This window comes from Corvus brachyrhynchos, unplaced genomic scaffold, assembly GCF_000691975.1.
Source record: "Corvus brachyrhynchos isolate BGI_N302 unplaced genomic scaffold, ASM69197v1 scaffold115, whole genome shotgun sequence".
Lineage (NCBI taxonomy): Eukaryota > Metazoa > Chordata > Aves > Passeriformes > Corvidae > Corvus > Corvus brachyrhynchos.
In genome coordinates, this window is record NW_008239553.1 from 13,221,563 (window position 1) to 13,233,704 (window position 12,142).

The following is a 12,142-nucleotide window of genomic DNA, read 5'->3' on the forward strand; positions in this document are numbered from 1 at the left end:
GTGCTGCCTGGATTTAGCAACTTAACAAAGACAGTCACAAAAAGCCCTTATTTTAAGCACTCAGTAAGCAAAGACAGTTCCAGAAATAGAAAAAGAGCCAGGTTGAGACACAAAGCATTAAGCTCAGCAACTCCTAAAGATCTTTAAGTGATGCAGCACAGCAGAGCCCCAGCATTCCCTCATTAACAGGCACCCATCTGATACCTCCTCCTTCCCGTTTCTGCAATGCATGAGAAGGATCGACCAGGTTTGCCTTGTGTCTTTTATTTATTCTTGGTTGAAATATGCTCAGGAGAACAAATTGGGAGAGCCTGATTTTATCTGCCAGGATGACAAGTGATTGAAATGCATTTACCTGAACCTGCTTTGCTATCATCCTCACCATCTCGGCCATTTTTTTCAGGCACTCACAACCAACTCAGACTCTTGCCCACCAGCACATTCCAGCTCTAATTAGAAATGCTCTGGTAGCTACTGAAGAAATTTAACAAACTTCTGCCTAAGTTACTGACAGAAACAATGCTCCCCTATTAACACACCAAAACAGCTTTCACAGATTATACTAATTGTAATCCCTGCATTGCACTCCTTCCTTCCTTAGAGCACGTGTGGTTCACTCTTCAGTACTTTTTCCTTCACAGAATTATTATGGCATGGAGATCACACGGTGACAGAGTTTTAAAATACTTTGCTTTGTACCCTGAGTACCCATCTTTGTGTTTAATGGAAGTCAAATCACTATTTTAGTGAAGGGGCACAGTTGGAAGAGCTGTTCAAACAGGAAACTGACATTATCACAACTTCAAGCCATGCAAGGCTGTCATACACAGCTGCTGAAAAGACAATGTGAGAAAACCATTAAAAATATCTTTTTCTTCATTTTGCGCATTCAAGTATTTTCCAACATTCTGTAAAGACTGAAAGTTATTTACCTTTTTTGGCTTTGCTTTACTATCAGAGTTGGGTACACATGAACTTCTCTGATACCCCAGCATGGACAAGCAGCACATTGCAATATGTATGCCCTTTGAGAACGCTTTTGTGGCAACACCACGTAGCAATAATATAGTTTGTACCAAGGCAGTAAGAAGAATGCCTAGTTAATGCTCAAAGCCTCATTTTTCGTGCATTTTCCCTCTAGCACCACAAAATATTAAGAAAAAAAAAGGGCAGTATGGGACATGACAATTAAAAAAAAAATACCAAAAGATTTAAAAATCTAGCAAGCTGGAAAGGTTACTTAGAAAGCACAACTCTTCCCCCTCAGTTCCCACTGACAAGGAAAACAGGATTTTTAAATTTTGGTTTTTTAAACTCCAATTTAGAAAGCACATCTTGTTTCTCTTCAGAGAAGATAAACAGGTTTTTTCTAAAGTGAGTATCTCAGTCCAGTGTAAATGGGATGTAAGGTAGGCAGAACTGAAGGTCATGTTGCAGTGAGCTCACAGACAGTGCTGCCCATTTTGAAGTATGTAAGTTCATTAAAGCTCCTGCTATATTCACCTATGGAGCAAACGGCAACTATATGTAGTTTTTCATTTATCAGCTATGTTTATTGGCATGGAAACAAGCTATTTTCAAAGTTTTCAAGTTCTCAGTCCCTAAATGCAGATGATAAACAAAGGAAATGCTAATTTAAACAAGTCTGCATCAACAAACTTGCAAGTAAAACATTAATGTAAAACGTTCTGGTCCACTCATTATCAGCTTGATTTAAAGCAAACAAAAGAAAGCCCTTTCAATGTTAAAGAGGAGTCGCCCATTAATCATGCTGTTCCAGGTTTTATATTCACACCACTCTAGGCCATGTGACAGAAGAGGAGGAAAAAACCCAAAACCTCAGTTTTACATAGCCCAGAAATTTATTGAATATTTGCTCAAATACATTCTGTATAGAACTGTTCTGCTTGCTTGGTTTTGCTGCTCCCAGGAAAGATCATTAACAGATGCACTGAGCTGCAATCACCAATTAGGAATTGTTACATATGAAAGTGTTAAGTATGGGGCTGCAAACTCCTTCTGGCCAGATCTGCCTTGAATTTGACTAGGCACCTTCCTTTCAAAGGATTCAATTTGGGTAAGCTGCTGCACCAAAAGTTATTTAAAAGAGCCTGTTACATTTTGGTCTTTTTAAACAGGAAAACACTTCAAATATTTGTTTTTGAAGTTTTCAATACTGGAAATGTTTAGTCCAGAGTGTTTGCAATGGGGTTTCTAGTTTTCCATACGGTCTCTCGTCTAAGTATCCCAGAACATTTAGTCTTCTGTTTTGGCTTCCATTTCCTCGGCATCATCATCCCCATCCACTTCAGCATTTTCCCTCTCCAGTCTTTCCAGCTGCCTTGCAAGTTCAGTCTCGTCTGTGTCAGTAACCACCTTAGGCTGAAAAACACCAAACCAGAACACATGGCAAACTCTCATAAAGAAAGGTCACATATATTTTTAGACTCTGATTCCACATAAATAGTAAGAGATAAAATACATCCTGAAGTCACACAATAAAACCCAGCAAAGTTAGATTTTTTGACCATTTGTTTATTTCAGGAGCACAGACACTCAGATTTTTTTTTGTTTCTTAATAACTTCTTGCTAAGATTTCTTGTAGCACTACTGATCTTGCACTACTTAGAAATATTGCAAGGAAAAAAGTTGTATTTTAGAATGTAATTTGTTCTTACCTCCATCTGCACATTAAAGACTCCTCTCTTTTCCTCAATTTTTTCTTTAATTACAGCCATAGCTTGATTCAGAACAGACAGTCCTTCAGTTCTCTCCAGTGTTGTAGTAGTCATCACATAACGAGGAGGGGCTATCAGATTAATCTGCCACATTGTAAAGATTGGGGAAAGAAGCAAACTCAGTAACAAAGACATTATGCCTAGCTAGGCCAAACAATTAAAAGCATTACAACCCATATGTTTTTTTTTTAATGATGACTAAGTAAACTTTTGTTACAAGAGACTGTTATAAAAAGTAATTTCCAAAGGAGAGAGTACTTTCAAGTTTTTTTTTAAGAACACTTATTGAGTAGCTCACTTAACATCCAAAAACTGTTGGGGAAGAAAAACTAGGCCTGGGTACAGTACTCATTCTACCAACACTCAAATGTAAGCGGAGCAAACTTTCCTTTTCTTGCACAATCTTATACCTGAAAATAAAATTTATTGCTCCCTACTTAAGACTGCATAAAGGAACAGTGGTTATGTAGTGTGCCAGTACCAGACTTTAACAAATTGAACAGAATAAATACAGCTTCCTGAACGTTGAAAGCCACTGCACAACCATAGGAAGGACTGTCATAGCTGAAAGTAGAAGTGTTACAGACCTGCAGGAGAAGAACTGGAAAGCAGGCACATGGCTTCATGTGACCAGTACAATTGCATACTATTGGTCCCTGAGGGCATCAGGAAAGTTTGCTTTTGATTCCATTATAAAGACTGGCACTCACTTTGATGGGCATGTTCTCCGTGGAACAGTTCAAGCCTGCTCTCAAAGCTTCTTTTACTGCATCTATGCCTTCATAACCATAACAGGCCACCTCAATATCTAGGACAGAGAAATACAAGTAATAAAATTCTACCATTACAAAAAGCTGCAAAATATTTAAAGCTTTTTAACTTAAGCTTTAATAAATCTTTTTAGCAACCAATGTTTATCCACAATGAGAGCCTCAGTAGCTCCCAAATCTGAGGAAGGTATTACATTTGCTTGACTTCTAAGTTGAGGTTAAAGTCTTTATAAATTCTTTGAACATGCAACATTTTACATTGCGCTTTGAAAAGCTAGGACACAAAATTATACACCCATATTCACTCACTTCTCATCCAGTAAATACAACACAACACTAGTAATTACGTATTTCCATGGAGAGATGAAAATATAAAAGCAATAAATACAAGAGAAAATGAAAGATAAGGAAAAGTGAAACTTGAAAAGGAACACATCCACAAAGTTATGGAACTCCATGAGCAATTACAACACAAGTAGAGAGGCATCACTTGAGGAGCATTAGAATATATTTTTATAAGGTTAACCTGTGGTTAGGATTATACTTAACTATGGCCTTTCATAGGTGTTTGAAAATCAAGGCATAAACTAATGCTGGTGATATCTGTAATACCCTGACCAGTGTGAAGACAAAGACTTCTTTACCTGCATAGCAATGGCACAAGACTAAGCTACACAAAGAAGTTGGCTTCACTTCCAGGTGACTCACAAAAACCTGCTAATTCTGAGATATCAGGAACAAATTCAGAGAGGACCATCCCAGTCAGCCTCAGAAGCCAATGGCAAGATTCTACACTTGCGCTGATGACAAAATTAATGACTTAGACCATCAGAACAAAATAGGCAGCATGAAGGAAGTAAGAAGACATGCTCATCAAGTAACTCAATTTTCAAAATTGATGAAGTGTTATTCATGTTAGCAAATTCACTCTTCATGGCAATCAAATCAAATATTTGAAGCCTATGTTAACTCCTGGTAATCTAAAGCAATAAGTAGAGGAATTTTACATTACCTTACTTTTTTACTCTCTTCTTGACTGCAGTGTCATGTGGATAAGGCTTTTCTCTCCACAGTAATCAGCAAGTGTTAATGCTCTTCAATATATACTTGCAGAGCAGTGGCAATTTCTCAATCTGGTTAAAAATTTGATTCTGCTACACTATCTGTTTAATGGCAAGCATGCCTTTAGGCTGTCCTGTAGAGCCAGATTTACAGTTTTGAAGTACGTCTTCTTAAGTCAGGCAGTCATGTGCTTTTTCTGCCCACACTAAATTAATAAGAGACAAACTAGTTCATACATTAGAGATATGCTAGGCTTGAGCTGATATATCCCACTGAATGATTTGCAACCAACCCATTAGAAATACTATTTTCACGTGTTTATGAGCAAGTGACTAAGGCATATGCTGTAGCTGTGCTGACACGGATCAATCATCCTGCCAGGGAATCAATGAATTTAAAACTCTGAATAATGAAAAAGAATACTGTAGATGCAGTAATAACTATAAAATATTTAATTTCACTGCGTGCCAATGCAAAATGACAGACCGCATTACCTATCATGACAACCAGTTTGTGTTCCAAGCAATCTTGCACTTTGGGATAGAACCCACACAGGAAATTTGAAAGCAATCCTTGATTAAGGTGTCTTAATTCTGAACAGTTCCATTCAAATACCAGGATTATGAACTGTTAAGTTTTAACTGAGTTTATAGTTTGCAACAAGGCACACTATCTCGACCTAAGATATGTTCAAGGAGCACGTGGGAAGAACTCACCAGCTCGGATTTTGACTGCCTGTGGTGTCAGCCGTCTGTTAATATTGTCAATCAATACACGCCTCTCTTCCTCTGTCAGATCCAGGCTATCCAGGATTGCAGGGTCTCTGAGCCAAGCAAAGCAACGTTATAGAAATTATACTGAAGAGGAATACAACACACATAAACTGCTGGTACTATTTCTATTTCTTACAAATAATCCTAGATATCTACCAGGCAAAGAAAACAGGGAAATTTCTTAAGAACCCCTTGAAACACTGCAAGAAAATGAACACATCTATTTTCAAAGCATTTTCTATTGGTAAACACAGCAGGTAAGTAGTTTACTCAATTTGTTCCTGAAAGGAACCATCTGAATGATTAAAAAAATTTTTTTAAAGTGAAGGAATGGCATCCCTCTGGCTCCCTTTATATGAGATAAATAGAATGTGACAAGTATCCAGTTTCTTGATATTGTTTTGTTTCCTCCAGTGTGAAGATACACTCGTATCACATGAAAGAGAACATGATGAATCTGGAGTTTTAAAATTATTTTAGTGTGTCATTCAAACACACGATTTTTGTCATTCTACAAAGTAACCCATACTCATTCCGTGTTATTCTGTATTTCTTTTTAACAGTATGGATCATAGACAAGATACTTATCTGCTGGCTACGTTCTTGGCTAAAGAAAGGATTAAGGCTTTTTAGATCCCAAGCAAATAGTTTCAAATTCAGAGATCACAAAAGCAAACTCCTCTGCTGTCTACCAGTATAAATTAGCAGCTCTTTTTTGAAGAAGTGGTGTCAATTTTCTATTGCTGTATTAAATTTATCCCAAATCTATCTGAAACAGAGAACATAACCAAAAAACTCCTCACAAAAACAGTTCCTGTTCTGCAGAGACAAAAGTGCAGTTTTCTGAAAAAAACCCATGCGATCACCTATAATACTATGAGTAGGCAAACGTGAAACAAAATGGCCCAAAAGTCAGAGGCTGTACTAGAGAGTGGTCTCTGCTGCTAATAAAACATCATCTTTCATGTTTTTGTATACTAAGTATAGAGAGTAGAAGGGCCAAACAAGCAAACAGAACCCAGAAACATGACAGGTTTTACAGATCAAAATATGAACCTGTGTAGCAGAAATGTTTTATGGGACATACAAATTCTGCTTTATTTACAAACTGTCCTGCTAAATCCACCTGTTAAAGCATTTGGTAGACTTTCAACAATAGGTCCCCAATGTTTAATTTTTACTGATTAGAAGGTAAATATACTGTCCAATTCTCGCCACAGGTACCATGCTGTGTGAAACTCCAAAACACTAATCCTCAGTACAAAGAAAGAAATAACAAGTCAAATTCTTAGAGGGAATGCTAAAACTCACACAGCACTCCAGCAAGAACAGGAAGGCAGCAATATCCATATTTTTCTGCTCCATTGCTATACATTTATGTAGGAGCACAACAGGAACAAATAAAAGTTGCAGTCCACTGTCAGAAATCTTAAGGCATTACTGATGGAAAGATGTTTTGAGAACAGATAGCTTCAGAAGTTTGTGCTCCAAACTGAATAGCAAATGAGCTACAAAAGGCCTGTGCTCAGGACTTCTCATGAGTATGTAAGTGAAGCTAAAACAGCCAGTGTAACTATAGGGGTTTTTTTAAAATTCTATTATACTGGTGTTCAACAAAGTATTTATCAGTTAAGAGTGATCTGGAACTCCTTTTACAGCAATATGTCCAGATTTGCTATCACCAGAAAATAACCAGTAAATTTGCTATCACCAGAAAATAAGCATTATTACATGAAACATTCATTCTAAATGAGGACACAAGCTGTTTTTTTCCCCCAAAACGCAGAGCTGGTTTTCAGCTAATTAAAAACACTACCGAGTGCCTCACTTCCTAGAGTCAACGCCATTCCTAAAAGCCTTATTACTGCCATCTAGCGTTCAACTCCAGTTCAGCACTCACACGCTTAGGTGCTATGAAAGAGCAGAACTGAAAACGTTTACTGAAAAATCCAGTTTAGGATTGAAATTTTCATGGTAGATTCTTCAGAGGGAAACCAAACACTTTAATTCTGAAAGCAAATGAAAATATCAGACTCTATTAAAAAAAACCCAAAACAACAGTCTATCTCAGTGCATTCTTCTTTAGCATCACAATTTCCACCTCTTTCTGTTCATAATTCCATTTCTAAGTTTATGATCCCATGCTTTAAGCTCGGAAAAGGAGAAAAGTAACAACCCAGCTTATTGTATTTAAAAAAGAAAAAAGCTGCCTGTGCAATGGAAGAGTGACAATCAGCTCTGAGTAGAAATGCCTTCAGACATAGAGCTAGATATTTCTGATAAAATCTGCCTGGGACTAAAACCAGGCAAATTCTGACAGACAAACCAAGACCAGTGGCTCCTCCTCTGTTAGAAATGTCACAGGCTCATCTGTCTCTTTTGTACTCTTTTGTACATTATTCACTGATACTTTGGTATTTCTCCGTATCAGATTCAATTACTTCTTTTAAAAACCTGACATACACAGAGTGGCAGACTCAAAGATGTCTAAAAACATGTCACCTCTGAGCCTTCTTTCTCAAGAGCTTTGGGAACTTGGAAAAATCCAGTAAGACAGAGAAACCTACCATAAGCAACTGGAAGACTGATGTCAAAATTTACTAGATTTACTTGACCAGTATATTCTCCATACTGACTCTGAGAAAGAAACCCAAGGATACAACCCAAAAGAACACAGTGACAGAACTACTTCAGGAAATACTTCTCTGCAATTTGAAATAAACCCCATGAAGCATAAAAGAAGTCCTTACGAGACTGCATGCTTGAATGCATCATAAGCACCATATCCCGGTCTTTTGTACTTGTCATCAAACACCCAGGCAGTTCTCTGGAACAGGCTCTCAAGCTGCTCATCCTTGGTGTACTCCAAGACTTCAGCAACATGGCGAAGGATGCTGTAAACCTGCAACATAGGTGTGGTAAAAAACCCAAACCAAATACTGAAAGCAGACAAAAATTCCTACTTGGAAGTGTTAAGACCACACAGCAGTAAGGACAGGAGCCTCGAACTACCTGCATGTCTTTTCAATAAAAAGTTGTCCACGGTGTGCTAAACCAGCACGTACTTTTGAATTTCTGATCAATTAAATATACCCTTTTACATCATAAATTCTCAACTGACATCTTTCTTGATCAATCAATTAATTAATAAGCAGCTTACCATGTAGCACTCATGGACACATGAGCTGGTTATAGATCTTTGCATGGGTAAATGAGAATCAGAGCATGCTTAATACATGAACACAATGCTGTATTTTTATCTTATGTCTGCACATTTTGGTTGCTCAAGAAAGAAGCCGGAAATACACAGTGCCTAAATATAGAAAGGCAACTCACAGTCTTTGATTTTGTGAATTTGTCTTCACATTTGATTGCCTCCTCTGGAGAAACTCTTCTTTTTGACAAATCGATATAACCTATTGGGGAAGATAATTTTAAAAGTGTCAGCCATTGTGCAATCTAAGTCTGACTCCTTCAAGAGAAGCTCATTATGAACAAACACTCTGGCTCAGGATTTGCCCCTGGCGTACAGTATCCCCATATGTTGCTACAGAGAGAAACGAAGTCAAACCTTGATGAATGTAGTGAATTATGATGCAAATTAGGATGTAAAATTCTTTCAACTGTAAATACTTACAACAGCAAATTTTTGAACAGCAAATTTTTGAACAACATTCTTTTAAATTACTGCCTTAATATTTTCTCTGCAAACCACTATCTCAGCAACTAGTGATCCATTTTTATGTTTCTGTACACAGTTAGGGGAAAAAAAATCACTCCAGCATACAAAGAAGCAAATTCAATGCATATTTTTGTAGTGATAACACAATTTCATTCAAGGCTGGTACCCCATCAGTTTAGCTCTAAACAGTTTCCTAATAAAATATGCTCAGCCTGAAAGAATTGCCTGTGAAAAAATTTCTTTTGAACTCTCTTCTAAATTTGAAAAGGCCACCACCTATTTCTCACAAACTATAGGTTCTCCAGTAAGTTTAATAAAAGACCACTAGATGAATTCCAGATGTGTTTCTCTGTTAATATGAAAGCAAAATTAATTTTTAAAAGTATAATTTCATTAGAGATATTGGGAAACTTATTTCACTTCAAATTTATCTGAAATAAATTTATTCTTGTCCTTCTTTCGTCTCTGCTTTTCCTTATCCTGTCATTCATTATTTATTTTCTCAGAGTTAATTGCAGTTTCAGAAGTATTCTAGAAAAGCATATAACTTGAGAAATATCATACCAACAGTAACACTTCTAGGAGATGGGCTCAGTGTTCATTATTTCTGTACAGCTGGATACAAATTTTAGATATTGCATGGAACAGTATTATCAAAATTTGAAATGTTCTCAATAGAAATTACATTTAAGAAAACCTTCAAAGATTCAAATGTTCAAAAGACAGCAAAAACCAAAACTGCCTGTACAATCTTAGCTTGTACCCTACAGGATTCACAATAGTTACATACTTGTCATCACCTTTATCAACAAGGTTTGAGACTTGTTAACAAACAGTATGGATGGTGAGCACTAAATGCTTAGCATCTAGATTTTTATGTCTACAGCAAATGATCCTTCTCTTCAGCTTAGAAAATCTACACAGATATCAAAAGAAAACTCCACTATAGTTCAGTGACCAATCTGGTGAGGACCCACTCAAATCTTTACTGATGCCAGTTACTTTCCTTGACCCAATTCCCAAAGGACACAGAGGAACAGAAGAATGATCATAGGTATGGTCAGTGATGGTCTATTTCACTTCAATGCCCAAAAAAAGTAACCCTGGCAAAACCCACAAAACCCCGCTTTGTTCATCGGTGTTTCTGTCTACGAATTCAATCTTGATATAGCCCACCATATCCCCAGATACCTTTCTCTTTGTCAACTCTTATGACCACAACACATTCATTCCTCCCGATCCGGATGAGTTTGTTTATGGAACGAATACGTCTCCTGGACAGTTCACTGAGGAGGATCATGCCTTCAATGTTGTTGTACTCCAGCAGGCTGACATAGGCTCCCATTTCAGCGATGGACCGAACATTGACCATCACTACATCTTCCACCTCTGGAAATTTATGTTGGTAGAATCTACAGCTTAGTCCCGGCATTCTGGAATTTGAGCAGAAAACCCAAAGATTTTATTTCACAGTACATCATTGCCTTCTCCTACAAATATGGCAATAAATCAGCAAGGACTGGGGAGGATAGAGAGGAACAGTGACAGAAAAGGTAGCAATTAGGATAAGGTTGTGCTTAGGTTTTAATAGAAACTAAATAATAAATTAACTTGTATTCTAAGTACTATTACCACAACCATTTCCTAAGATGCTGGTTTTTTGCATTAACATAGAAAAAGCTTTCTACCCAGACTTCATTATCCACTTCAACTGTTGTACTGCCTATGCACAGCACACTGGAAAGGCTTCTTCAAGTGGTGGAAAGGTCACACTGCACACCTTGCATGCATCTAAATTCATGAGCCACTGTAACATTTTCACAGATTCACAGAATATTCTGAGTTGGAAGGAACTCTCAAGGATTATCAATTGGATTGTAAGAGCAGGAGGACATAGGAGAGAAGCCTGCAGTGCTCACAAAGGATTTCGTATGCACATAATAAGAGCACGTGAGGCTAAGAAAATAAGAGGCAGACAGAAGCTTCTGTAGTACTGAGGAGACGCTGACTCCAGAAGATGACTTTTAAAGTCAGCACAAGATGTTCAGAGTAATCCTGCAAGACCTGCTCCAGAGGCCAACTGTCAGCAAAGAAACCAAAGGCATTAATCAGAACAGAACTAGCCTGGCCTGAAGTACTGAAAACACAAAAAAAACCACCCCCCAAAGACTGCGAGTCAGGAGGTGAAAAAAACCCAACAAAATCACATGAAAAAACCCCAGAATTCCTTCATTATACATTAAAAAAAAAAAAGAAAAAGTAAAACCAACATTTCATAATCAAGGACTGGTAAGAAGGAATGCTTAAACTGTTTAATTTTTCTGATGATGAATCCACATGCTCTTAAGCATCTAAGTTAGTTCAATTGCTTTTGTCTATGCCTTGAAGTTTCATACAGAAAATTTTCTACAGCAGCAGGAGCCTAAGATGCCGAGTCAAATGCATCACTCCTTCAGGAGGTTTGTTTTAGTCACAATTTTGAAATTTTAGTCATGATCCTTACAGCAGTGCCAGTGCTTTCTAGCTACAGAAAAATTTAAAATCAGAGTAGGAAGGTAATGCCAAATGCTATGTACACATGGCCATGCAATTCAGAAGATCGTGTCCACCCTTACCTCCATTCTTAACTTTTAAAAACGGGTTAATACAGACTAGCAAAGCATTATAGAAACACTCTGAAGGTTTTGTATAACTTTGTGTAAGCTGAACAAAGAACTCCAAGGTTAAAAAGGAAAACTACAGTTCGCCTTTCTAGTCCACTCCACGCAGCTCTCCTCAATCCTGCAGGTACTTAGGGGGTACATGAGAAAGCTGCACTGCAAAGCAACAAACTCGAGCCACAGCGAGCACGAGCGGACAAATACCGCTCAGCACACACACATCATTCCTCTTTCCAGTCACAAGGTTTTTATTTTGGCCTTCTGTGGAAGATCCCCAGGAGCAACACTACGCCCACCGTGCCGAAGCTGGTATTTATCTTTTCCAGAGGCTGGACACGCCTCAGTCGAGGCCCTCGCGGCCGCAGAACGTCTGCGGAAACTGGCGAAAACGGAGCCAGTCCTGACCAGCGCCGCCGACACAGGCGCTGCCCCCACACCACCCCCGCACCGCGCCGGG

At 38.0% G+C, this 12,142-nt stretch overlaps 1 protein-coding gene across 1 annotated transcript; it reads right to left on the reverse strand.

Moving 5' to 3' along the window:
* Positions 1–1,528: 1,528 nt before the first annotated feature.
* EIF2S1 (eukaryotic translation initiation factor 2 subunit alpha) lies at positions 1,529–10,495 on the reverse strand. The gene is made up of 7 exons (XM_008639540.2): positions 10,217–10,495; positions 8,680–8,759; positions 8,094–8,245; positions 5,287–5,393; positions 3,449–3,546; positions 2,679–2,822; positions 1,529–2,382 (listed from the first exon to the last, which is right to left on the reverse strand). The coding sequence occupies exons 1-7, from the start codon at positions 10,455–10,457 to the stop codon at positions 2,257–2,259; spliced, it is 948 nt and encodes a 315-aa protein (XP_008637762.1). The 5' UTR covers positions 10,458–10,495; the 3' UTR covers positions 1,529–2,256.
* Positions 10,496–12,142: the final 1,647 nt, after the last annotated feature.